The 27,380-nt window shown below is 40.9% G+C and overlaps 1 protein-coding gene across 6 annotated transcripts; it reads left to right on the forward strand.

The window, feature by feature from the left end:
- Positions 1–27,210, forward strand: si:dkey-191g9.5 (rap1 GTPase-GDP dissociation stimulator 1). Of its 6 annotated transcripts, none has more exons than XR_003213623.1 (15): positions 1–259; positions 3,565–3,669; positions 5,223–5,345; positions 5,943–6,068; positions 6,968–7,096; positions 7,786–7,911; positions 8,534–8,677; positions 12,117–12,248; positions 15,135–15,269; positions 15,432–15,557; positions 16,244–16,383; positions 16,514–16,640; positions 20,575–20,662; positions 22,778–22,941; positions 26,782–27,210. XR_003213623.1 is itself a non-coding variant. In XM_005461439.3 (15 exons), the coding sequence occupies exons 1-14, from the start codon at positions 247–249 to the stop codon at positions 22,903–22,905; spliced, it is 1,683 nt and encodes a 560-aa protein (XP_005461496.1). In that variant the 5' UTR covers positions 2–246; the 3' UTR covers positions 22,906–22,941; positions 26,782–27,210. The 6 variants fall into 6 exon arrangements, 5 of the variants coding, with proteins under 5 accessions (XP_005461497.1, XP_005461499.1, XP_019221896.1 ...); XM_005461439.3 differs by having other exon boundaries at positions 2–259; positions 20,575–20,703; XM_005461440.3 differs by having other exon boundaries at positions 22,778–27,210.
- Positions 27,211–27,380: the final 170 nt, after the last annotated feature.

Consider the following 27,380-nt stretch of genomic DNA (forward strand, 5'->3'; position numbering starts at 1 on the left):
AAACGCACGCGCAGTGGGAGCAGAGAAGGGCAGAGTGGAGCGAGGAAAACGAAAAGGAGAGTTAGGTAATAGGATTAGTGGAGTAAGAGCAAGGACAAGGAAGCAGGCAGAGTGAGCGGGATACACCTGACTGAAGGGAGGGCGGCTTCTCTGCTAGCTGCACACAGACACACACAGACACACACTCACAGTGCTAGCAAGCAGGCGAAGGCAGTTAGCCAGCCAGCAGAGAGCCTGCCAGCAGCCATGACAGACACTGGTGAGTAGTTACATCCTCTATGTGTGTGTGATGCTTATCTCCTTTCTTGCTCTGTCTAAAATATAAAACGATTTGCAGCCGGCGTGGTGCACTGTGTTGTTGCGCCACTCTGCAGACCAGGAACAGTGAGTTGTTTGTGCCACCGGCCAGGAAGATTGCAGCACTGTGTAGTTCAGGAGTGGATGGACATAAACTTACCAGCTGAGCCACACAATCATCTGTGCAGCGTCTTCTCCTGTCTGTGGCATTGCTGACTGCCATCATAATAATTCCATCATAATACCAGTACCATCCAAAATGTACCGAGTAGTCTAACAGTGGAATAAACACAATGAGCATCACAGTGACAGGATTTAGTGGTGTACGGACTGATGGGATTAGACTTCCCAGTTGTTCCTGTTATTGTGTCTATGCATGCAGTCACATTTGTAGTGTAGCTGAAGTAGGTTTAATAGGCACCCTGGGGACTTCTTGCCATAACATTGTGAGACTGACTAGGAAATTGTTGGCCTGTGCTTTAACACAGACACATGCACACAGTGAGCCACAGCCACCCTGACTGTGCTCAGCTGGTTGTCTACCAATCCAAAGGTTGATGGATCGATTCCCTGGCTACTGCAGTCTGCATGTCAAAATATCCTTGGGCAAGATGCCGAGTTGCCTGCGATTCATTTGTCTGAGTGTGTGTGGATAAACGCTATAGAAGAAAGTGGTTGTATGAATGTGTGTGTGATTGGATGAATGAGGCTTCTAGTAACAAGTGCTTTACGTGCTCAGTTAGAACAGAAGAGTCTATAAGTCTTTTTACACACGCAGAAGGACACGAGGGCTAGATCGTGACATACAAGTGTGTGTATCCGTTTCCTAGCCCCCTCCACCCGGGCTATTTTCAATCGACTTTATAGGGATTAGCCGACGTGATTACCATCTGCACTGTGTGTGTGTGTGTGTGCGTCTGACTGAAATGGACTGTATGTGTTTAAGAACCTACACAGCCCTTTGCTGGCATGTGTAAACTGTTTAAACTTTATTTGACCACATCACTGAACAGAAACATCAGTATTGGACGGCTCTAGAAAAATCTATTGTTTCCTTTATACTTATTTAAGTTTAATATAGGTATAAATGTTTAAGTAAATAGGTCTAAGTTTAACCAAGACTTTGTTTATTGGTGGGTAAAAGAGAAAAAATAGAAAAAAAGCATCATGTGAGTCGTATATATTATACAAAATCAGGATTAGGAGAAATAAAATTTTGTTATAGGAATTTGGCAAATAATAACAAAGCTCTATAAAATACTCTAAAAATTCTCCCATGTTTGGAGGATTTTGACTCCTGATATTTAATGTAATTAAACATTTGTCTCCAGTTGTTATTAACCTTTCAGCTGATGTCTGTGAAGGTTCTCAGTCATCCAGGTCATCGTAGTCTAAGGAACTTGGACAGAAAAGCGTCTGGACTTCTTTAAGTTGCTTGAAGACGTTTCACCTCTCATCCGAGAAGCTTCTTCAGTTCTAAGGTCAAATGGTGGAGAGTTCCAGTCCCGTCTTCTTAACTTAAAGAAGTCCAGACGCTTTTCTTTCCAACCTCCTTAGACTTTCAGCTGATGATTTCTTGAAGAAGTTGCATCATTGGCAGGACTCTAGTGAACCATTTCATGTCTGCAGATGATCTTGTGGTTTTTAGTGGTAGTAGCTCTGGTCTCCAATAGCTTCTTCATATATGTTCTGCATGTGGTGGCGCATCCTATCAGCTACAATATCTGTAAGAGTGCTGCCAACACTTGTAGAACCAAATAGGAAAAACATCCAAGATTTCTGGATTTTTAATTGTCGAGTAATAACCTCGGCAGTCTTGCAGCCTAAAGAGCTAATGCCAGTTTGTAAGTCACTTTTTTTTCTCAGTTGCTGCTTTGTTGATTATTCTGCTTTTCATCATGTCCTTTTCTGCTTATCAAGGTAGACATAAAGAAGCTCCGTATCTTTCCAGACTGTTTTCTCACTATTTTTGAATTTTATTATATATTTATATTTTAAGCCATCAGCAGTGCAAGAAGGAAAAGGATGAGCACTGGCAGAGTCCTACAAAATGACCTCCAGCAGGCCATTGGATGTGAATGTCTCTGAACAAACAATCAGAAACAGACTTCATAAGTGTGGCCTAAGAGCCTGACATCCTGTAGTGGACCCTCTGCTCACTGTCTGTCACTGTGGAGCCGTATAATCTACTGTATATCATTCTGAGTTGTGAAGGATGAGTCCCTCATCCCCAACCGGGTGCAGCAGATGGCTGCCCCTCCCTGATCCTGGCTCTGTCGGAGGTTTCTTCCTGTTAAAGGAGGGGTTTTAAAACATGTCTCTCCTCACAGTCGTGCAACAACTGGGAGTTTCTGATTGTTGGGGTTTTCTTTGTATTATTGTCATATAAAGCGTGTTGAGGTAACTGTTGTTGTGGTGCTATATGAATAAAATTGAATTCCATTTTTTCACTTTGGTTTTTGTCATGTCTTTAAATTCAGCTCTCTGTAAGTCGATCATTTTCATTTCAGTCTAACATTTCTCAAACAAAACAAATTTTCAGTCAAAAACTTCATTATTAAGGTTCCAGAAGCCATTCGTTGTTATTCTTTTTTTGATTTTTCATGTGGTGTTACCCACTATTTACACATTATGTGTGTGTATGAACACCGCTTGCTATGTTTTGGGTTATAAAACCAAATGTAACAAATTGTAAGCTTAGCCTGTCAACAGATACAAACAAATGTCCTGTTATATACGGGTCGCAGCAGATGGCCCCGCCCCTCCCTGAGCCTGGTTCTGCCGGAGGTTTCTTCCTGTTAAAAGGGAGTTTTTCCTTCCCACTGTGGCCCAAGTGCTTGCTCATAGGGGGTCAAATGATTGTTGGGTTTTTTTCTCTGAATGTATTATTGTAGGGCCGACCTTACAATATAAAGCACGTTGAGGTGACTGTTGTTGTGATTTGGCACTGTATAAACGAAATTTAATTAAATTAAATTAAATTGAATCATAGGATCACTTAAACCTGAACGCCAGTTTAGGCGTACAGATCTTAGTGCTTGGTAGCCACTAACCAATATCTGTCTACGATTTTGTGTTGGTAACAAGGTAACCCAGCTCCTTATTTTGTCAGTGCTACAGATTTTCCAGATCTTGTTAGCAAATTTTTAGTTGCTTCATTGTTAGAGTCTTAATCTTATTCAAGTTGTGTTTTACCTATAAAATGGCATGTCTCACCTGACTTCCTTGTTACTAAAGCTAACAACTAACTCTCGTTGTGTGTGGCAGACTCTCTAAGTGAGGCGTTAAAAGCTATTAGTGTGAGTACAGAGCTGATTGAAGAAGAGCTCAAGCCTCATTTGGATAAAGTGCTGGCTGCGCTGCTAGAAAAGAGTAAGTCATATAACACACACATCCCAGGAAGTTGATTCTGTTTATCTGGAAGTAGCATTTTCAGTGGGAAACATTTCCTCGCTCATCCAAGTGACTTCTTCAGTCTCAGCTGACTCCAGGTTTCTCCAACCTTATAAACAGTACATTTGCATAACGGCTGAAACCAGCACCACTGGGCCATATTTCAGTTTCATGATCATTAACATGCAAATTGTCATAAACATTGATCAGTCGCCATGAGTACCATTCAGAGAGAGTGGAGAAATGTTCATGCATGAAGACATTTTAACCCACTTTGATAAGGACTGCCTAAAGCTAGTACGTGAGTACAAGCAAACAGCACGAGAGATGGTTGAGTACAGCTACCACCTGAGATTCAGCCTCAGATGCAGACAAAATAGGATTACTCCTAAAAGTCTGCAAATGAGATCTTCAGTTAAGGGCCTCTAAGCAACAGAAGCCAAAGAACCAGCTGCTCAATGAGCATATGAGACCAATTCATTTTACTCTGGTAACCCTGGACACCACCCAGTCATTGGTTCAGGTATGTGGATGACACCTGGGGGAAAATCAAATTTCAGGACCCACTGAGTTCACTGATCACATTAACTCGGTCGATAAATGGCAGGTTAGCCTTCTTAGACTGTGAGATTTCCATCAGTAATGGGGGACATTTAAAAGTTAATTAGTACTGTAAACCTACGCATACGGATCAGTATTTAAGGTTTGACTCTCATCATCCACTGGAGCACAAACTAGGAGACGAACACCATCCCCACAGACAAAGCAACCAGGGAAGCAGAAGAACATAATATCAAGAAAGTGCTAAGTGAATGTGGTTATCCCAGTTTTGACAAATATCCAACTGGGAAGGCACTTGAAGAAAGAGATGGAAGTGAAAACCTTTAGTGACCCTTTATGTGTCAGGACTATTGAAACAGCTGAGATGCATTTTCACAAAACACTGAGTATCTGTGGCTTTCAAATTCCAAACACGCTACGCCAAAAATTGGTAAACCCCAAAGATCGGGTCCCCCGACACAAACAGAGTAACATAGTTTACGCTGTTAAGTGCCGGGAGGATTGCCAGGATTTATACATCGGGGAAACCAAACAACCTCTGGTGAAGCGGATGGCACAACACAGAAGAGCTACCTCGTCAGGCCAGGGGTACATCTGTCACCATCTTACAATGCTGTGATTGCAGCCATTCCCCAACTGTCTGTGAATGGTACTCATGGACATTGATCAGTGTTTATTGAGTCGTGACAATTTGCATATTAAAGATCATGAAACTGACCTCACGGCTCATTGTTTGTCAGTGGTGCTAGCTTCGGTCATTATGCAAATGCACTGTTTCTAAGGTTGGAAACCTGCAGTCAGCTGAGACTGAAGAAGTCCCCTGAATGATGATCCCACTGAAAACGCTTCATCCAGACGAACAGAATCAACTTTTTGAGTCATCAAAGCCTCACACTTTCACTTTTCAACTAACACCACATATTACATAGTGAATTTTATCATTCTAAATGAACTGACTTGTGTATTCACAGAGAAAGATGCTGCTATCGACGTTGCCAAAAGTGGGATTCTACCCATACTGGCTCAGGCCTTACAGAGAAAAAGCAGTCTGAGCTGCCAGGTGGCTTTGGTGGTGGCAGAGATGGCCCGAGAAGGTAGAACACTTGAATACTATAAAACTGGGTGTGCTTCAAAAAACAGTTTGTACAGTATAAGCTTCCTTATTTTGTCTTGTTTCATGTTCTCTTAGAACTAGACCAGAGCTTTAGGATTCTACAACGTCCTTAAAATCAGTTTAATTTATGTTAAGGACCTTGTACTATCTTTATTGTTAATTAAAATAATTATTAAATATCAAATAAAAATATATTGCAGTGTATAAGGAAACATTTTATCACTTTTAAGCAACTTAAAGCCAGTATGTGTAGGATTATACAGATGAAGCCACTTTAGAAAACGTCCAAACTGGTTTAGTTTAGTGCCACTTTCAGATTACTGGGTTGATGTTTTATCTGTATGAGGTTGCAGTGTTTTTTTTAATATTATTTCTGTTCTGAAAAAATACACTTAAATTCCAAACAGAGTGGCTGAAAATATGATGCTTTTCAAAAAGGGGGTTGCATCTTATGCTCCAGTGATGTGTCATGAGACTAAAACACCAGGTTGTTTCATAGCTGTTGAGTAACATGTGCAACATAGCATTTAAAAAATATCAGCATTTACAAAGTTTAATGTCCTTAAATGTGTTGTAGCTGCAGTGAGGGAGCCATGCATCGAGGCAGGCCTGGTTAAGGTGTTGGTTCCCCATCTGAACAGCAATAACCAAGAACTGCTGCTGAACTCTGGCAGGGCCATTGGGCGCATCTGCTTTGACAACTGTGAGTTGGTGGGACACTGCTGGCTCCGTCAGCAGGGCGTTCTCAGTGTGATGACGAGTCTGATTTCTTTTGAAGGTTACAGAGTGACAGATCTTAATTCCAGCCTCAAACTACCTGATATTTTCGTCATGGTAACTACATCATGTTAGGCAACTGCACGACTTGCTCCCAGATCAGTCATGCAAGCTGCTTTCAGAACATGTGTCAGGTTTCCTAGATGCAGCGTTGCTTTGCATCCATTATTGCACTATGCAAGACAACAGGACTGTCATGTATGATGCCTATTTTTTGTTCCTGACTGCCAAAACTGTCCAGATCCTGCCATAATCGGACTGATATCATATAGCGTGAAATGTTATATAGGGGCTAACTTATGCTTTGAAATATGTGAGACTGTCGCCATAAAAGCAGGCACACAGTCAACAACATTACCCAGGACGAGCTGGAGCGTTCAAAGCATGGTTAACTGGTGTAAAGTAAGCCTGACTGTACACTGTCTTAGTGTACTAGTTGTTGTGTCAAAACAAAAAAGACTTGCAGCAGGTTACATGTTTCCAGTCTTCAGCGTGACATGCTTCAGTTCGTGGCTGGGGGGAGTGCAGCCTGATATGATCTGCTGCTGTAGCAGCCCATTGCAGAACCAACCAGTCTTCTCATTCTCCTCCAGCTTTTCACGACAAGACATTTGCATCCATATTGTAATGTTGTATAAAGCACTTTAGAAGAACCAGTCCATGTACCATCCACAGAACTGCCTCCCATTAAATGCTTAGGACTTTTCAGCATCTTGACAAAAAGCTCTGAGATCTATTTTTTAACAAAATGATAAAAATGGATATTTAGAGGTCCCTCACTTTATTCCTTAACACTTATCTCTGTCTCCTACCTTTTTTACCTAGCATACCAGCAGGACCAGTTAGTCCAGAGTGGTGTAATCCCCAGACTCGTTTCCATAATGAGGGAGTATCCTGACAATGATCCACTGGTCAATGTCTGTCTGCTGGCCTTGTGTAACCTGGCAGACATGGGTGACTATTTACTATTTGTATCCACTGTATTAAGTACATTAGATGTAGTTTGATTGTCAGTGCTTTAGTGATTAGACATGTTCTTTATAGCTACAGCATTGCCTTTAATTAATGTGCCTGCGACCCTAAACATGAAGGAGAGAGGGTTTTCTTTTGTGAGTAACGTGACAGAAATAAATGGCTGACACAGTACCCGTACCTGTCCAAAGTAAATACTTTGTCACTCGTTGTGGTAACCGTGTCAGGCCAGAGTAATCTTTTAAAACTTTTTAACAGAGCAGAAGAAAGCGTGTAGCATTTGAGTTTAGTCATGCTTAAGCACTCAAACTACTCACCAAACTGTACGTTATAAATGTATTGGTATTAATATAGCAGGCACACCTGGAGAAATCTAAGGTTCAGTATCTTGCTAAGAGCACTTCAACCTGATGAACTGCTCTACCTCCTCAGCCACAGATCTCTTTAGCTACTGTGATCTAGTGGGGTGACTAATTACAGCTTCCACAGTTAATGTATCCAGGTTAAAGCAACCAAAGTGTGCCAGAGGGAGGTGGGCTAATACTGCAAAAATAAAAAAAGGAAATCCTTCTCATACAGAGAGAGACGATTCACTGTGCAATAAGCTGTTCTGCTGTCATTATGATATGTCACTAATTCTGTAGCTGATTACAGACCACATGTAATTGCAGACTCTGCAAGGGAGGCGCTGGCACAGCTGAATGTTGCAGATGTACTGATATTTCAGCTGAAACAGGCCCCTGATGCTGAACGCCGACATGTCATTTTGGAAATACTGGGCTCTCTGGGAGAGAGTGGTAAGGGCATGTTTTTAATCGCTTGGTGAACCTCTGCCCGTCTTTACTCCTGAGAAACTTTTCAAACCTTTTGTTGCTCCACTTCCAACTTATTTGAAACATGCTGCTTTCATCAAATTCATAATGAGCTAATACATTTCATGAGCTAGTAAAATATTAAATCAGTGTTCTGTGTTTTAATGTCAATTAAAATGGGTCTACAACATTTGCAAATTCATTGTGTTTGGTTTACCTTTTACACAGAGCCCCAGCTTTTCTGGAATTTGGGTTGTAGAAAGCGTGAGGGAGATGGAGAGCAGCCTTGGCATGTGCTAATTATGAAATACATTGCCTTGACTTGTCAGACATTTATTTTTTGATGGATGAACTAAGAAAACGTGTCTCATATTATAAAAGCACTCAAAGATTTTTACCCCGTTTGTGCTCTAATCATATGCTGCTCAGTAACTTGTACGAAAAAAGTCCAAACACAGTTTTCTTCTGCTTTTCATGCATATGTTAATGATTAATGGAGACAATAGTAAAGCTTGTTGGGTTGTCGCCCTGAGGCAACTGTTGTTGTGATTCGGTGCTATATGAGTAAAACTGAACTGAATTGAAATGAATTGTTCTGTGCCATCAGATACTCTGAAACTACAATTTGCAGAGTTGGGAGTCCCAGAAGCTTTATCCGAGATGATTCGCAGTCTGCAGGGAGGGTCTGACCCACATGACCTCTGCAGCATCAAGATTGCCTCCAACCTAATGGTGTCCCTGCTTTTAGGGGGTAAGTAATGCATAGCAACAACATTGTCTTAGCATAGGTTTGAAAGGAAAAAGTGGTCAGATGACAAACAGAAGAAGACAAAGTGCTGAAATTGCACTGCACTTGGATCCACTCACCAAGACGCTCGCCTAATACAGAGCTCTTGGCTTTGGCTCTTATCTTACTGTCTGTAAATAGTTTTCATTAGTGTTGAGAGGTTTCTTTTTATTTCAGTGACATCTAAGAAATCAAAAAGTGGCGTTGCTAAACCGGGGATAAGCTATGCAAGCATGCTGACAGAGACCACGCTGAAGGTTCTAACAGCCTCTGGTATTGCATCGAATGCTTTTGTTGAACTTTGAAGCAACTTTGAAAAAAGCGATGCAACAGATGTCTCAACTCAGTAGTGTGCTTAAACAACTGCAGGAGGACGTCTGTGTGGTGAAAACGTCACAAGTTAAGTTAACATGAATATTGCCGACAGAAATGAGAGACTGGAAGAGGGACATCGTCGCATTAACCGCTAAAGACATCAAAGAGGTGTGACCAGCTGGAAAGACCAGTGGTGTCTTAATCTGTGATTATTAGAGTGAAGTGACGTGTAGAAGGTGGAAAACTATACAGACCAGGTTGAATCTGATAGCAGAGGTGTTTAGTGTAGATAGAGGGTGAGTGTGTACATACAGGTCCAAAAGTATTTGGACAGAGACAACTTTTTTCTTAATTTTGTTCTGTACATTATCACAATGAAACAAAACAACTCAGATGTAGTTAAAGTGCAGAATTTCAGCTTTAATTCAGTTGAACAAAAATAATTTTCTACCACAGTCCCTTTATTTCGGGGGTTCAAAAGTAATTGGACAAATTAAATAGCTGAAAATAAAAAATTCATTTCTAATACTTGATTAAAACCCGTTTGCTGGCAGTGACAGTCTGAAGTCTTGAACTCATGGACGTCACCAGGTTTCCTCCTTTTGAATGCGCTGCCATGACTTTACTGCAGCGACTTTCAGTTGCTGTTTCTTTGTGGACTCTTCACCATGGAAATGATTCTGCGATCATCCACCACTGTTGTCTGCCATGCTCGTCCAGGTGTTGTTGCGTTGTTGTGTTCACCTGTGATTTCTTTCTACCAAACTGTAGATTTTGGCATTTCTAATATTGTATTGTATTGTATTTTTCTGCTTTAACAGTTTAAGGAGGCTTGTTTCACCTGCATGGAGAGCTCCTCTAACTGCATGTTGTCTGTTCACAGCAAAATCTTCCAAATGCAAGCACCACACCTCAATCAACTCCAAACCTTTTATCTGCTTAGTTGATAATGAAATAACAAAGGAATTGTCCACACATGGCATCGAAATAGGCTTTGAGTCGAGTGTCCCATTATTTTTGGTCCCTTTAAAAACAGAGTGTGGCAAATGTTAAAGAGCTGAAACTCCTAAACCATTCATCCAATTTAAAGGTGGATACATTCAAATAAAAGCTGAGAGTCTGCACAATATGCCCACGTCCGTTTTATAACTATAACTAGAATATGTTTAGGTAAACAGGGAAAAAACAAACTTGTGTCAGTATCCAAATATACATATATAGACCTAACTGTAGGTCACCGATGCCTATTCCGGATAATGATCATCAGCTGAGACGTATCTGTGAATGATCCAGACCCCACACGATGCTCAGGACACTGTCCACATTTCCTTTATTGGACACAAAATATTTTCTTTCGTTTGGCGTCTTTGCAGCTGACTCCACACTGCCGTCTCAGGTCACTAAAATGGGAAAGAGACCTCACTAGAGCCACATCTCCACCTGCTCCATCACTCTCCCTGGCACTGCCCCTTGAGCCACACCCCTGCCACACTATCATTAGAATATTCCAGACATTCCTGCAAACGAGTGATGATGGCAGTGAAGGAGAAATGTAAGAGTAAAACAGAGATGCAGGAGCATGGGAAAAGAATGCAATTTTTCCTGGATGTGAGGTTATTAAAGCACAGAGAAAGTTGCACACAAAGAATATTTGGCTCACACTGACCTTCCTGCCATGCTGTGATTATATGACTCCAGTCTCGTAGTTAGAAGATGATGTTTGATGACCACATAGCACTGGATTTCATCAACAGAGAGGTTATTTCACAGCTCACAGTGAGGTCGTTCATATTATGTGAGGTTTTTTGGGGATTTCTTTCTGCTTTGGTTTATGATTGATCTGATATTTTTCCCTTTTATCTGGGTGCTCTTAACCTTTGTCAGGTGGGCTTGTTTTATTTTTATTGCTGTTATTGTAGCTGTTGTTATTGTTAGTAGCAGTAGTAGTATCTTTTCTATGTGGAAGGATAATGATCATAATCCTCTGAACCTGAGGGGAGGCTGTGTGCGTGCGTGCGTGCGTGTGTGTGCGTGTGTGTGTGTGTGTGTGTGTGCGTGTGTGTGTGTGCGTGTGTGTGTGTGTGCGTGTGTGTGTGTGTGCGTGTGTGTGCGTGCGTGCGTGCGTGTGTGTGCGTGTGTGTGTGTGTGTGTGTGCGTGTGTGTGTGTGCGTGTGTGTGTGTGCGTGTGTGTGTGTGTGCGTGTGTGTGTGTGCGTGTGTGTGTGTGTGTGTGCGCGCGCGCGTGCGTGCGCGTGCGTGTGTGTGTGCGCGCGCGTGCGTGTGTGCGTGTGTGTGCGTGTGTGTGCGTGCGTGTGTGCGTGTGTGTGTGTGCGTGTGTGTTGTTAGGTGGTGGGTTTGACAGGTTGTTTGCTCAAGGGGAGGTGTGTATTTTGGTGTTTTGTGGTTGGTTGTAAAAATGTTTGTTCCTGGGCAAACATCAGAGGTATGTTAAAGAATGGAAGCACAAAAGAAAGGATACTAAACATATATTATCCTGTATATATAATATATACACCAATATCTGTGGTGCTAATAATTCCGTTAAGCTTAACAAATGTTTGCTTTATCTCAAATCATGTTGGACAGATGCAGCATTTATACAAGAAACATCTATGACTGGTTCAGAAACAGCTGCATTTAGGAGAGACTGGGTGGGCAAGTATTTAGTAGCTCATTTAATAGTCAAAAACGGGAAGTGCCAAAATTGGAATTTGTTTCACTCAAAGAGCACGAAGGTAGAATTATATGTCTGATTATTTGGCTAAAACTGGTTACAGCACTGCGTCTTCTGAATCGCTGGTGGTGAGGACTAATAACTATCAGGGAAAGATCCATTTTTCTCTCTGATTGTCCAGACTGTAAGTACGTTCATTGTGTCTTAGGAGTTGGAGTTACAAAAAAAATTAGTAATAAAAAAATGCACTGCACTTGTCACTGAATGCGTTGTGACCAATCTAATATGTAATCTCTGGTGTTGATTTATTTACCTAATAAAGCAATAGTAATGTCACTGCTGTATGTGAATCTAAATCATGTGATTGTGTTAGGTTGCTTTTTAAATCATTTTCAAAAGACTGTTTGTGTGTCAGATGAGTCCATGCAGAAGTGTTTTGGTGAAGGATCAGGTCTGGTGTACCAGGATGTTCTGTCATGGCTCCAGAGCTCCAACACCCAGCTGCAGCTATCGGGAGCACTTGCCATTGCCAACTTCGCCAGGAATGGTGAGATGTTTGTCAGAAAGACACACTGCATGGTCTTTTTTGACTGAGTCTGGAGAGTCTCTTGTGGTTCTCGACAATCACCAGAAACAGTTCAGTCTTTACAGCTCTCCAGACTGTTATAACTTTTTTTTAAAGATAACTTAAGGTTTATTTTTTCTTGGTTTTCACCCATTTTTGTTTCTGGATGAAACATCTCAAAGGCCACTTTCTTCTACTTCCTCAGCAGAAAGGTTCTGTCAGATTATCTGTCCAGACAGTTTACAAGTTATCCATTAAATACAAAATACACATTTTTTTAAAAATCTGATGAGTTAAACAGATCAAACTGGTTCATGATCTTCTAAAAAGAATTCAGCAGTGTACATGCTGTCTGGTTTTGAAATGATACAGTATTCATGTTTAACTGGATATATTTAGTAGTTTATGTATTAGAATGTAACACAATATAGTCACTCATTCATTAACAGTTGTAGTTTCTTTAAAATACAGTTTTTTTGTGTTCACTGTTATTTAGTGTTATCAGATGATGTTTTTCTGGGTTGGAATGCTTGTAGAGCAGTGGTCCCCAACCTTTTTTGTGCCACGGACCAGTTTATGTCCAACAAAATTTTAACAGACCGGCCTTTAAGGTGTTGCAAATAAATACAACAAAATAAAACCAGTACTGGTACCAAATAAAAGAAAATTTATTCATAACACACAGGAAAAGACCCAGGGAAGCCAAGTTAATGATAAAAATGATAAAAACCCTGAAAACCATCAATTTCACACCCGAGCCTCAACTCTCGGGGCCCGGTTCCAAACCGGACAACTCCGGTCCGTGTCCTGGGGGTTGGGGACCACTGTTTTACAGCACACATCTCTAATTACCCCAAAAAAACAGCAATTGGCTGTACAAGTTTGAATTTACTTTGATTTTTTTCTAATCCACGTGGAGTCAAAGTAAACTACAATACTCAATCATACACATACATTATACACTAATATTTGGTTTCATATCTCTTTGCCTATTGTACCTCAACCAGATGCTTTTGGTAGCCATCGACGAGCTTCTGGCATAATTCTGGATGGATATTTGACCAATCGTCTTGGCAGAATTGATAGTTTACTCAAATTGGTTGGTTTCCTTGGATGAATTCAGATTTGAAATGTAGTCCACAAATTTTCAACAAGTCTGAGGTTGGGGCTTTGGAAATTCCAGAAGCTTAATGTTAGCCTGCTTTATCCGCTCCAAATCCAGTTTTGTTATGTGTTTGGGATCATTGTCCCTTTGGGTTGTGTCCAAATTTCTGTCTTGCTGCTGATCTGAGGTGAAGTTACAGAAATTGGAGGTAGTCCTCTTTCTTAATTATTCCATCCAGCTTGTTCAATGTACTACTACCACTGGCAGCAAAACAGCCCAAGACCATAACGCTGCCACCACCATGGTGGATTGCTGGTACGGTGTTCTTTTGTTTTGTTGATGTGTGGAGCAGCACTCCACTACGGGAAGTCTGGATCAGCGCTCTATTTAAAAAAGTTCAGTCTCTGATCCAATGAGTATTACCCAGCAGGCAGTGCAGAGCTTGGATGAAGCTGATGAGTGAGGAGGCTCACTCAGTTCTAACTGCCTTTGGCCTCCAGGGGGGAAAAAAAGCAAGACCTGAGTAGCTTTGCAGAGCCACTCCTACCAGCCATACCAGTTGCAGCAGTGCTCAGCGCTTTGGGAATATGACTAGGTTTAAATCAGTGGCTTGGAAAACTGCCCAAGGATCTGTTTCATTAAAATGGGCAAAACACTACATGTATAAAGGCTAATTACACTACTGGTTTGCAGAAATGATAAGAGTTATGTGTGGAGGAGTAAAGGCGAGCTTTTCAAACTGTGAAGAAACGTGGGATTGAAGGGATTGAAGTCCCCCCAGCTTACCTCTCATTACATCTGAGAGTGGGTAAGGTCTTAACATCCAGCCTCTTATGTTTACAGTGATACAAAGTGCTATAACAGAGTTTATCTTTATGTGCTTTTGCAAATAGTAAATCATATTAATTTTGTGCGTCCTCTTTTTAACCCTTTGTGAAACCATAAAGGTAAAAATCTGAGTATTAAATCCACATTAATATAAATAGTTCTTACTTTTTTACCCACTCTCAGATGTAATGAGAGATAAGATAGACTTCAGTCTTTTTCAGTCCCACATCCAGTTTGAAAGGCTCGCCTTTACTCCTCCAAACACGCCTCTTGTCATTTTGGCACAGTAGCTCAATCTTTGTGTCTTCTGACCATAAAACTTTTCTCCAGAATGTATTTGGCTTATCCATGTGGGCAGCAGCAACTTTCAGTCAAGGTTGACTGTTGGTTTTGGAGCAAGGTTGGGTTTCTTTCTTGGTCAGCACCCCCTCAGCCCATGACAATGTAAAATTGCATCATTGTGGACAGTTTGGGTCTCAGACACGGGCAAAGTGGGGACATATCAGAATAAGTTGTTTGAACTGGTGATTCAGAAATCTGTAGTTATACAGAAATGGCCCCAAGAGAACTTCCCAGGTTGTGTAAATCTGCAGTTCTTCATAGATCTTCACTCTGGTCCAACACACTTACCAATACCTTGTGTATTGGTAAGTGTGTTGTGTCAAACAAGTCCTTTTTCCGCTGGCAAAGAGAAACTAGCAATTGTAGTCAGTTATTCTACTACATGAATCATATATTTGAGACTGTGTGTATAATTTAGATTTTGTGTGAATTGGAGAAAATAATAACAAAATTAAAATTTGTGCACCAATTCTTGCTTTACAAAGTAGAGAAAAAAAGCCCCAAATGACCTTGATGTTAATGTTTGTTTGTTTGTTTGTTTGTTTGTAAGTAATTGGGTTTTAAGGACGTTGTGCCTGTTGTTTTTCTGTCAGACAGTAACTGTGTAAAGATGCTGGACCTCGGGGTGGTTCCTCACATCCTGACATTGTTGGAGCAGCACGTAGATGAAGGAGACGTATCTGTTCAACATGCTGGACTAAGCGCACTCAGAAACCTTGCCATTCCTGGTACAGGCTTCCACTGCCTAAGCAATCAAAATAAATAAGTTCAAGTACATTTCATACACTGAAATTGTCCTGAATGTGTTTTGTCCTTAAAAATCAAAGTGAATTGATAAAGTAAAACTGAAACACTGAGAAAGTCAATAATATGACATGTGTGTTTTCCAGCCACCAACAAAGTGCGAATGCTGGAGGACGGGGTAACTGACAGAATAAAGACACTGCTGCGCTCTGACATGCCCCCAGTTCAGTTCAAACTGCTGGGTACTCTGCGTATGATGGTGGACGGACATGGTGAGCAAAATGCTTAAAATGCTTCAGTTTGTAAACAAGAATTGTTTTGATGACAAGTGATAACTTAGATTCTTCCCTTTAGTAGAAGACATCTTATTGACCATTGGGTACCAAACAAACACCAAACACACTACTTTCCACAACCTGCAAAAATAAAATATTGGGCTAATATATGAATTCAGCAGATCCAGTAAAACACCTGTCCCGTGTGCTGTAAGGTCTGAAGGAGTATTGGGACAATGAGTGCTCTGGGTTTCTGTATGAGAGACATTCTGTAGTCATTACCAGATTTTCACACGTCTGAAACAGAAAGCCCATTTAAAGAAATTAAATGAAAATATGAAATGAAGTATGTAAACCTCCATCAAGACAGAACATTTGAAGGTCAACTATCAACAGAACCCTGAACAACAAAGGAAAAGCACTGGTCTGCAAAAAGAATACAACCTTGCCAAGTCAAAGTCCTGATGTGAATTCAACAGAAATGTTGTGCAAGGATCAAAAGTAAGCATTTCATATGAGGAGACCCACCAAAATTTCATGCTTCTCTCCGATTAATGTAATACATGGGACATCAAAAGGGTATATGGGTTTTTGTCCATCTTTTTCCCCCATGTACAGCTGGCAGCCTTTATTAATCGTTGTCAAAACAAACATCTTCTACCCTCTGCTATACTGTGTGTCAGAGGAAGCTGCGTTAGTGCTGGGAAGAGATGCTGACCTCCTCGATCGGATCATGGAGTGGTGCGAAGCCAAAGATCATGCAGGAGTCAGAGGAGAAGCCAGTCGCCTCTTGGCTGCTCTCATCAGACATAGTCAGAACTCAGTGAGTCAGATTATTCTACTGTGAATGTTTCTCTGGTTAAATTCTAATTTATTTGTGTTGGTTATCAAACTCACTGTGTCGGATGTTCACTTATTATCAGTCTGATTGGCTGATTTTCTCTCTTTTACAGGAAGTTGTCCGTGAAGTAGCCAGAGCCAATGGAATTCGGCATCTTATTTCTATGGCATCAAGTGAACATGTCATCATGCAGAATGAAGCCCTGGTTGCCCTGGCAATTGCAAGTGCCATTGACATTGGTAAAGCAATTTCAAGTTCTCTGGCTAAATTTATCAAACATTTCAGAGTGTAGTTCTAGTGAGATCTCTCAAGCTTCACGAGACGGATCCAAAGTGTTACTACGAAGTGTTCTCCAGTTAGGAATGAGCAATTACTCTGGAATATATTTGGGAACATGGGCATTCCAACACTGGCTTTGGTTAAAAAACATACAAAATATCAGACACTAGTTTGGTCTCATCTGGAAGTGACATTGAATTAAATTGTTAAATTAAATTTGAATTTGGTGTATCAAAGAAGGAGCCTGGCACTCTATTAGTGTTCACAACAAGTTTTAATTTGGTGTCTGTGGAAGTGAGTGAAGTGTAAAAAATGCTGTTTGAAATTAAACAATAAGAGTAGTATGGGGCTCACATAGATATGTTGTACACAGAGTGGCCTCATAATTAAAATGTCAAAACACTACCAGCCCATGTACACCCACCCAGGATTTCAAAATATTTTACCATAACCAGCAGGTTGTATGTTACACACACACACACACACACACACACACACACACACACACACACACACGGGTCCTCCACCAGAGTCCTGGGAGCTTGAGGGTTCCTTTGGACAGAGATCTCGGAACTCATTCCTGGGATTTGTTGGAGCCACTCGGTACCACAGTTACCTTCACCCTCCACATCTTCTCGAGCTCCTCTGTCAGCCCTTGGTGTTTCTCCAGCTTCCTGTGTTCCTTTTCCTGATGTGCTGTACCCATCTTCCTCTGCCTCTCCGCCACTAATAAGTCTGGTTGGTCAGCCATCGCCAGTTTGTCCGTCTGTACCTAGAAATGCCACAGTATCTTAGCTTGCTCATTCAAAACCACCCCGGGGGGCGTCTCCCACTTTGACCTGAGGATCTCCAGGCCACATTCAGCACAGATGTTCCTGTACACTATGCCGCCCACTTGGTTATGGCGTTCCATGTATGTCCTGCCTGCTAGCATCTTGCACCCTGCTGTTATGTGCTGGATTGTCTGAGGGGCATCTTTACACAGCCTGCAGCTGGGGTCTTGCCTGGTGTGATAGACCCCAGCCTCTATGGATCTAGTGTTTAGGGCTTGTTCCTATGCTGCTATGATTAGTGCCTCTCTGCTGTTTTTCTCTGTCTTTCAAACCATATTTTGCTGGCTTCCAAAGTTTTTTCTGGATTTACTAAATCTTTAATGCTCTTGAAACTGTAATTTCAGCTTGACACCCTTTACAACTTTAATGGTGCAACCACTGCTAATCAACACACCCTGAAGCCTCCTGACTTGGTTCATCTGCTACCAAGGCTGACTTTGTTTTTAGCTTGTCTGTCAGTTTTTTTCTGTCCTCAAGCCATGGCTGTCTGTGGTCCATGTCTCCCACCATACTCACAGTTAAAAGAGGATACCCGGGAACTGAAACCAGACCTTAGAAAGAAGAATGAGCTTATCATGGAGTTTTCATCTGTGGCCACACACAGGTGAAGCTCCTAGCTTCCGTACGCATCTCCTGTTGTGGCAACATCAGCAGCTGCCCCTCCGCTCAGTGGTTAGTCGCAGCAGCTGACTGTGATGCCACAGTCCCCTGGTTCAATTAGACCACCTCTGGAGGATAGCCAGTCATCTCAGCTGATTTCCTGGGTCTGGCTTCGCCCCAAAGATGGGCCACATCTGATCAGCCAAAGTCCCAAGTCTGTTCTACGCCCTGCAACTCAAAGCCATGGGTCCTGGTAAAGCATACTAGACCCAATGTAAAATGTGGGTGCACCATACTCTTCTGTGGGGGACCTTTTAAGTTCTAATGGGCTGTCTGCTCCAGAGCAGGATGATGCTTTTGCATGTGTGGCTACTGGAGAGATGCCCCTCACTCAGCCCGACGATAATGGGGACCGTTTGGACAGTGAAGATGGGATGGCTGCCCAACAGGGATGCTGGTCCAGTTTCACTCCTCAGCATGCTCCTTCTTCTCATGGCCTGCTCAGCACCGGATTGGCTGCCACAGCTGTGTCACCCCCAGACTTTCTCGCCACTTCAACACTCTTCCAGGCGGCCTTGCTCCAGCACAGACGCCTAGCCATCTCCCTCCTCCAGAAACCAGGCTGTAGCAGACACATGGGAGACCCGACCACATTGTCACACTTTTAAACACAGGTCTTTATTCTCAGTTGTTGTTTCTTTTGCACTCGGCTGGCAACTTTTCAGCTGCCAGCCACACATGCACAGCAACAACAACAACTACTCAGTCAGGATCCAGTGCAGGGGAGGCGTGATGAGCTGATGCAGCTCTGGTGTGTCAGCCTCCCCGCAGCGGCGCTACAGACCACGCCCTGCCACACAGGCATTGGCGTTTTTCTCTGCCGGGTACTACTACTGTTGCCGCTGCTGCTGCTGCCACAGCTGCTTCTTGGAGCTCACATGCGGTCATGCCCCTGAACTGCTCATCATCGACCACCTCCTCATGGCCAATTCTACCCACCTCTGTGGTTTAACAGTTGGCGATGCTTGGTGGCCGTACCTTTTCCTATCCTGGGGCCTGTGTGAAGGATTTTACTCTGACTGCTCTTCAGCTGTTGACAACCTGCACATTTGGTTCAAGAGGTACTGCAGGAATAAAAACATTGCCTATGTGGACAATTTCACATCATTCCTCAACCGCCCTGAACTATTTAAACAGTTTGTTGTATATTGTAATCTATCAACCTCCCAAATCCTGCAGTAATTTCTTAAATGAATTCTACTTTTATCTGTTATTGTTAATTTTGATTAAATCATCTTAGTAGCTGACTTTACTTTACATATTCATGATCCCTCTAACTGCACTACCACAGAATTTCTTAACATTGCAAAGGCATTTAATTTAGTACAACATGTGGTGACCACACGCTGGATACAGTTTTTAGTTTTGGCTTATCTATAAACACATCGTACACGTCTGATCACAAATGTATAATGTTTGACACCGCTCTGCATCCAGTGTTGTCTTCCCAGAGAAAAACTATTACACATTGCATCTTTAATGAGCACTCAGCAGCTCAGTTTTCTGCTCTCTGACCTTATTGCATCAACAACTAATTTTTCAGATATCAGTGACTTCATTAATTGGTTTAATAATATATGCTCACCAATTCTGGATCATGTCGGACTGTTAAAATTCAGATTAGTCCAAGTTACAAATTCTTCCCCCTGGATCAGTGATCATATTCGCCACCAAATAAGAGAGTGCAGAAAGTTATTAGTCACACTCAACAAACTCATCTAAGGCTACGTACACACGGGTAGTTTTGAAAATGGTGATTTTCTGTTTTTCTTTTTAAATCTTGTCCACATGTGCAGTTTTGAAAAAACATCTCTGTCCACATGTAAACGTTGAAAACAAAGTCAAACGCTGTCAAGAACATGCCAGATCCTAACCGTGTAGAAATGTTGGCCAGTCAGAAGTCTAGAAGCCTGGGAGGGAAACGGGTATGTTAACACAATAGTTGTTCTTGGGGCTTGGTGCCCAACCTTGGAGGGTGAGGATGACGATATCTCCCCCCTGACCTGACGTCCTGGCTCCCCCTTAGAGAGAGAGAGAGAGAGGGAGATAGTCGAGAGAGGTGCCACTGAGTGTTAAAGCAGAGTGATGGTTCCACAGATCAGCAATACATAAAATCTTGTATTGTGCCAAGAGAACAGAAAAACAATGCAAGAGTGACAGACTTTCAACAATAACACAATAATGACTCTTTTTGGCCATAATGTAAATTAATCTGCAGAAGCAATTAATGTGCTACAATGTAAAACACAAGATTTAACCACTCTAACCTACTGACCTGTTGCAATTTAGCAAAATACAAGATATTTGACAAATCAAGAGATATGATGTCAATACTGAATGGAGATGATGTACATTAAAGAATATATGTTTACCTATTTTTGCATGTCTGTAAACAATGCAGAGTCTATGAAGGATCCATTTCGGGAGGCTGACCTATTGCCCATGCTGAAGAAGATGTTGGAGGATCCTGTGGGAGCGGTCGAGGTCAAGTTCAGTGCTTTAGGTCTCATTTGCAGCCTGGCTAACTCCAGTATGTGTCTGATTTTAAAGCAACACATAGAAATTGTAGTAATTCTATCCAACGGATGTAGAATGATAAAGCTGTGATGTCAGTGTCAGAGGAGCCACAAATATGCAACAAGCAAACGTAGCTGAAAGTAAATGACTCATGTGCACCTATCAGCTTACAGCTCAGCGTCACAAAGATTAAATCAGGCAGGTTACAGGAAGTATGAAATACAGAGACCCAAAGAAAAACAAAGAAGACGCCTGAAAGCAGGGAAGTAAAGAGCTCAGGAGCAGTGTTGGTCAAGTTACTTGACAATAGTAATTAATTACTAATTACTGATTACTTCTCCAAGAACATAATCCCGTTACTTTACTGATTACTTCTTTTCAAAAGTAATTAGTTACCCTATTAATTAATTACTTTTTAAAAACATGATACCAACCTGGATAGGTAATAAAGCAACAGACCTTTCAGCCCAATTCTATTTTTTATAATAATCCATCATATAAAATGTAATCAAATGAAAAAGTCTCTTTTTAAAACTTGTTTTATTAGTTTTAATCTTTTAATTTTATGGACAATTAATTGTATGCAGCAGTCTCTTACTTGTGTGTTTAACATTTAAACCTATTTTCTGCATATTCCAGCATATTAAGTAAAACAATGTTTTGTGTTTACACTCACTCTTTCAAATAGATGCAAGTAAAACAGCAGAAAATAAATAAAATCAAAGACTCAGCAGCTCTGAGTCCTGTCACTCTTAAATCTATTGTCACCTGTTTAGCAGGAGTGGGGCGGGTGGAGGTTTGCCCACAGTGGTCATGTCAGTGGGACGATCCGGGGGTTTCTCTGTGAATGTCACATTCCCGTGGCGGCGTGCTCGCTGCTCGCTCAGATTAGAAGTTTAATTTTTTGCTGTAGAAAGAAGTTTTCTCCCCACGCAGAGTGCACAACGGACACTAATGTTTTTGTCACTTTTTACAGAATCAAACCTAAAGTAATGTGAGTACTTCCACGCTTTAAACGCTGCATGTTCGTACTCTCTCACACACTGCATATTATCCATTGTTGATCTGCACACGTCTGTTGCTGCCACGGACGTCGCACGCTCGTACGTCATCGTCATGAGACACTCTCGCAAACAAAACACGGTTTAGTAACGCAGCGTGCTTACAGGAAAGTAACAGTAATCTAATAGATTTTTTTCAATAGTAATCCCTTACTTTACTCATTACTTTAAAAAGTAATCGGATTACAGTAACACATTACTTGCGTTACTGACTGAGACAGTCAGTGTCCAAGAGGGAAGTGTAACCTGAGAAGAAATATAGCTGAAGACAAATAACACAAAGAGAAAGTAAATATATAAAGTATATATTATAAACCTAAAGTCATGATTCACTTAAGAGAAGACTTAAATAACAAGAATAAAGCATAAAGAATCCTCATGAAGACAAAACCTTCAACCCCTGCATGTAAGACCCAGGGACCATGACAACATCACAAGTGTCACTCAGTTTTGTGTTTCAGCTAGCGATGTTAATAGTAACAGGACACGAAGGCTCCAAATTTTGGGCAATTAAAAATGATTATATTAGATATTAGGTTTTCTGAATTTCCAGTAGTAGTAGTGTGTTTACATTGACATTTAATGCAAAATTTGGTGCAACTGATTTTGTGTAAAGTTGTTTTGGTTGCAGAGCCTAAATGTGTTTTTCAGCCCTGAAATGTTTGTGCGGCTACCTCGTGTACTTAAGAGGTTTTAAGGGAACAGAAATGGTGGAAAAAATAAAGATGATTTAAAAAGCACAAATTTTCACCCATCCTCAGGTATTTCAGAGGCCTGTAACAATTTTCGTAGAATGGCAGCATTGTTGTAGAATTCTTGGGGAGCCAGGTTTGAGCGTTTCACAGATTTTCCTGATTTAGAATGACTCAGGTGTGTAGGGTCATCAAACCAAGCTCTAAAGAACACAAAATACACTGTACACCCAGTGATGATCAGAGAATACTGTACAGCGCATCTGCATAGTTTGATCTCTATTTCAATCAATCTCTTGGTTTTCTCTTTTCTTTCTATTCTTGTGTGCTCTAGGTGTCATGAAGGAGGAGTTGAACTCTGTGAATATGAAGGAAAGCATCAGTAAACTCACAGGTCATAGCAGCAGTAAACTTGCCTCACAGGCCAGCTCCATACTGACCATCCTCAGTGACACCAGCTAAACCAGCATCCTGCAGCAACAGGGGATCCCATCAGCTGTATGGATTTATCGAGCTTATTCAGTGGCATACTTAAATGACAGATATTTTACTGCACAGACATTGCAAAGTATTGAACTGGCTTCTTGTCACCTGTTCTGTAAAAATTAAGGGCCCTTTTTAGTCCCCGTGTGTGCATGTGTGGCATGCAACAGATTATAGGATTATTTGAGTTACGCGTTTGATTTGCTCCTTTGTTAAAAAGAAGAAACATTGTCTTTACACTGCACAATTCAGACATCATCTAAGCTCATTTATTTAGGTTTTCCTTTGAGTAGTAATGAGACTGCCTAAGAGTCTTATCAGCACAGCCTCGGGTATATTTGCAGCATGTTCTGCTGCACATTTATGAATCAGATGATGCAATGAGTATACATATAGGGCTCAAAGGTAACGACTAAATGAATAGCCACAATATATCCAGTCTCAGGCAGTCATGTATCATGACTAGCAATATTGTAGACATTTCATAAAGATAGCAAAAGGAAAGGGTAAGAGGGCAGGTAAAGTTAACTGGAGAACACACGTTAGGTGTACCAAGTTTTACAGTACTCTGGACCAAAGAGGGTGGATGGAGAAATTTACTAGAGCCAGTGATGGAGGCACATGTGCACATACAAAAGTTACAAATAAAACCTCAGTGCTAATATCTGTAACTTCAGTAGCAGGTCATTGGCAAAGATGTTATTATAATATATGTTAGTATTATATAAATTGTTATTTAATATTACTGAATATGAGCATCACAGTGGTGCAGTGGAAGCTCTTTGTGTGTCGCGTTACAGAAGGTGGTTCCAGGCTTCTAATCTAATCCAAGTGCTGCACAGGAAGTAGGATGTCAATAAACAATACAAATAATTTAAGAACAATTGGGGGGAGTTGGAGTACACCCTGGACCCCAGCCTGACACAGGGATAAGTAATAATGTAGAAATGATCATATTAAAATATGAAAGTAGAAATGGACTGGCAAAAATGAGACAATAAACTGGAACTAGTCTGAAGCTGAGAAAGCTGATGGGAAGAGGAATGTCTTCAGTTGGGTGAACAAAAACCAAGTATGTATAATTCTCAAAACTGATGTTCTACTTACAAGAAAAAGATGAACAGATGAGACATGTAGTAGGCTTTAAGCTGTCAACAGTGTTGGTTAGGGCAGGAAGTGAAACATGCCCAGAGTGAGTAAATACACCAGTGAAGGGTTAAGAGCTGAATTCATTATACTGGAGAGGACTGTGCTGTATTTGACTGAGTATAAATCAAGTCAGAAAGTGTTTGTGTTATTGAGGCCTTGATAGCCTCCTGATGTTTGTTAAAATTTCATAAGACTCTTTGAGCTCTCCTGCACTGAGTGCCCTTAATTTAAGGCGGTATGACCTCAAAGGACAGCAGTGCAGACAGGGTTAAAAGAATGTAGAGATGGAGCTTGACAGTTCAGCACATATTCTGCAAATGGGTGAAGCCAACTGATCAACAGTGTTCAATTTGATTAGGCCAGAGAGTGCAGCATCGTCGTGACTCTTACTTGATTTTTAACATTGATTTAAAAATTGATTGCACGTGGTGAGAAAGTAGCATCCTCAGCATTGAATATACACACAGATTTGACAAGTAAAAGAACCGAATCATGTGTCTCGGCTCATATGACCTACGCATGAGCTGGTGAGCAGAAGGGGAACAATCATGGATATTAAAATCACCAAGAATGAAAATATTACATTTAGGCACAAATTCAGTTACAAAGCAAAGAAAACCTTTGCTGGGCTCCTCTAGAGGCTTCTGAACAGGAAATGGTAATTCCTGAACAGCTTGACCAGCCAGCTTTGCCACCTTACAAGTTAACTAGTGCCAAGTATGGAGAGTGAGAATCATGCTGTTAGATAACTGCCACTTCTAATTTGGCCACAGGTGAGTGTGCGTAGTTGTCTGTCTCTGTGTGTTAGCCCTGCGATAGACTGGCGACCTGTTGAGGGTCTACCCCGCTTCTCAACATATATGGGATAGGCTCTAAATTGGATAAGCATTAGAAAATGGATGGATAGGATGTTATTGAATATGCAGCCAGAATAGTTTACCAAACAAATTGACGTTTTTCTCAATATCCCAAAGGTAAAGAGGTAAAGAAGTGACGTGTGCTCTTCCTAAGTGTTTGGATCACTGATTAAAAGAAAGTTTGACTATATCAAGGAACTTTTTTTTGCCATGCCAGTGATATGAAGTGTGATGATTCTGCAGCAATATTGTTTGACCTAAAGTAGTTTTATTTTAATTACTCCAGCAACAAAACTAACTACTGGATAAGATTGTGATATACAAGTGAATGTACAATGCTCTGGTTTGTCTGTATTGTGGCAGCTGAGGTGATGTTTCTGATAATTATTTTCTGATAGGTTGAGCCTGTTTAAGATGACTCAGATTATGTTTTATAATAAGCCTATCAGCTACTATCAAACCAGGTTGTCAGGTCTGTAAATCACCAGTGATATTCTGATGAGTGGACTCAAACATTAAAAGGGTGTTCATAAACAATAAATTGGCTTTATGGCATATACTCTTCCAGTAAGAACTGCAACAGATGTAAATGATGAACATACAAATAACAACAACAAAGGAAGAATCTGATAACTTAGCCTCTGGGTATGAGGTGTGTGTGGTTCTAAAAGATCACATTTATCTACTCAATACAGTTTTATTTATATAGCACCAACTGAGAGTTGCCTCAAGGCGCTTTATATTGTAAGTTAAAGACCCAGATGAACATGTCTTGATGCATGTTCAATCATCGAGGTAAGGATAGTCGATTCTGCCCATCTGGACGTAGCATTTTTTTTTAGTGGGAGAAACATTTCCTGACTCATCCGAGTGACTTCCACAGTCTCAGCTGACTGCAGGTTTCCCCAATCTTATAAACAGGACATTTGCATAATGACTGAAACCAGCCCACTGAAGGAACAATGGGCTGGGAGGTCAGTTTCTTGATCATTGATGTACAAATTGTCATGACCATTGATCAACAACCACTGATTGAAAACCATGAGTCCCATTCACAGAGAGTTGGGGAATATCTGCAATCACAGCATTGTAAGATGGTAAAAGATGTCTGAGAAGGTTCTCAGGTCATCGTAGTCTAATGAGCTTTGAAAGAAAAGCATCTGGACTTATTTAACTTTCTTAAGACAAAGTCCAGATGCTTTTCTTTCCAAGCTCCTTATAGTGATAGATGTACCCTTAGGCCGCCTCCTCGATTCAGAGATGGTCTTTCCCTTTTCACATGAATGTCCTCCTTGATTCCTCCCTGTCCACTTTCCAGTATTCATGGTCTTTGATGACCATGGCAAAACTGCACCAAGACATTTAATGTTGGTTTTTACTTGAATTTGTCGCTGTTTTGTTTGTGTCATGTCACAATGCTGGCTGAAGCACTTAACATATTTAGCATTGCAGTCGTGTTGTGTGACTTATAGAAAAGCTATACAATTAAAGACTTCCTAGTGGTCATGTCATGTTTTTGTAACTAGAAAAATGAGAATAAAAAAGTAATGTGATGTGAATGTAGCATGGGAACGTTCTATCAGCAACACAGCTCTAGTATTGTCTGCCAATGCTAATACCACTCAGTGTTACAAAAACATTTATATATAGTTAATAAAAATCCAGATTATTTTATTTCAAATGGATGCATTTGTAGAATAAAAATAAACTATACATTTCTTGACAGTGCCACTGTTATGTGTTATTGTAGGGTCAACCTTACAATATAACGTGTCTTGAGGCGACTGTTGTTGTGATTTCGCGCTGTCTACATGAATTTACTCTCATCCTCATGTTTTGAATTTTACAGATTACTCAACAGACAAATGGGGCTCAAGCATAACAGCAATATCCATACCTACACTTCATTTTAAAGGAAGCACAATGTGAAGAAGGTACTCGTTACACTGCACTTTTTAACATTTGTATATAAACTAAACAATCATTCTAATGTAGTAGCAATACTTCTTCAGTGTGCATCTGTAGCTGGATCATTTTGGGAAAGTGGTTAGCATGTGTGTTCTGTACAACATAAAGTGAATAATGAGCTGATGGGCGTGAAGCACACTTTTGCTGTGATGTTTAATGTAATATTTGTGTGAACGTATGTTCTGGCTATAACTACATTTCACTCAACATTCGTGAACAGATCTGTATTTTTAGGGAGGGCATTTTTTTTGGCCTTTTAGAAGCTTTGTTCTAGAGTGAAAACAATAAAGTTATACAGTGTCTTCCTCTGTTTTGTTTCTACGGTGTAATTTTTTTCAGTCATATTATGGGTTTTAGGCAAAACTCCAACAACAACAACAAAAACACACATTGTAAAATTCTTTAAAAGTCTGAAATCTAAGAAAAAATCAGAATTGAAAACTGTCTTTGAACAGAAACAAGTAACTGTTTGGCAGGTGT

Source organism: Oreochromis niloticus, linkage group LG13, assembly GCF_001858045.2.
Source record: "Oreochromis niloticus isolate F11D_XX linkage group LG13, O_niloticus_UMD_NMBU, whole genome shotgun sequence".
Taxonomy (NCBI): domain Eukaryota; kingdom Metazoa; phylum Chordata; class Actinopteri; order Cichliformes; family Cichlidae; genus Oreochromis; species Oreochromis niloticus.

What these genes read in the sequence shown, in the direction of transcription:
- si:dkey-191g9.5 (XM_019366350.2), top strand. An exon ending in GTGTAACCTGGCAGACATGG is followed by an intron (nt 7,097 to 7,785) that starts GTGACTATTTAC and finishes ATGTAATTGCAG; the next exon opens with ACTCTGCAAGGGAGGCGCTG. An exon ending in TGCAAGTGCCATTGACATTG is followed by an intron (nt 16,641 to 20,574) that starts GTAAAGCAATTT and finishes TAAACAATGCAG; the next exon opens with AGTCTATGAAGGATCCATTT.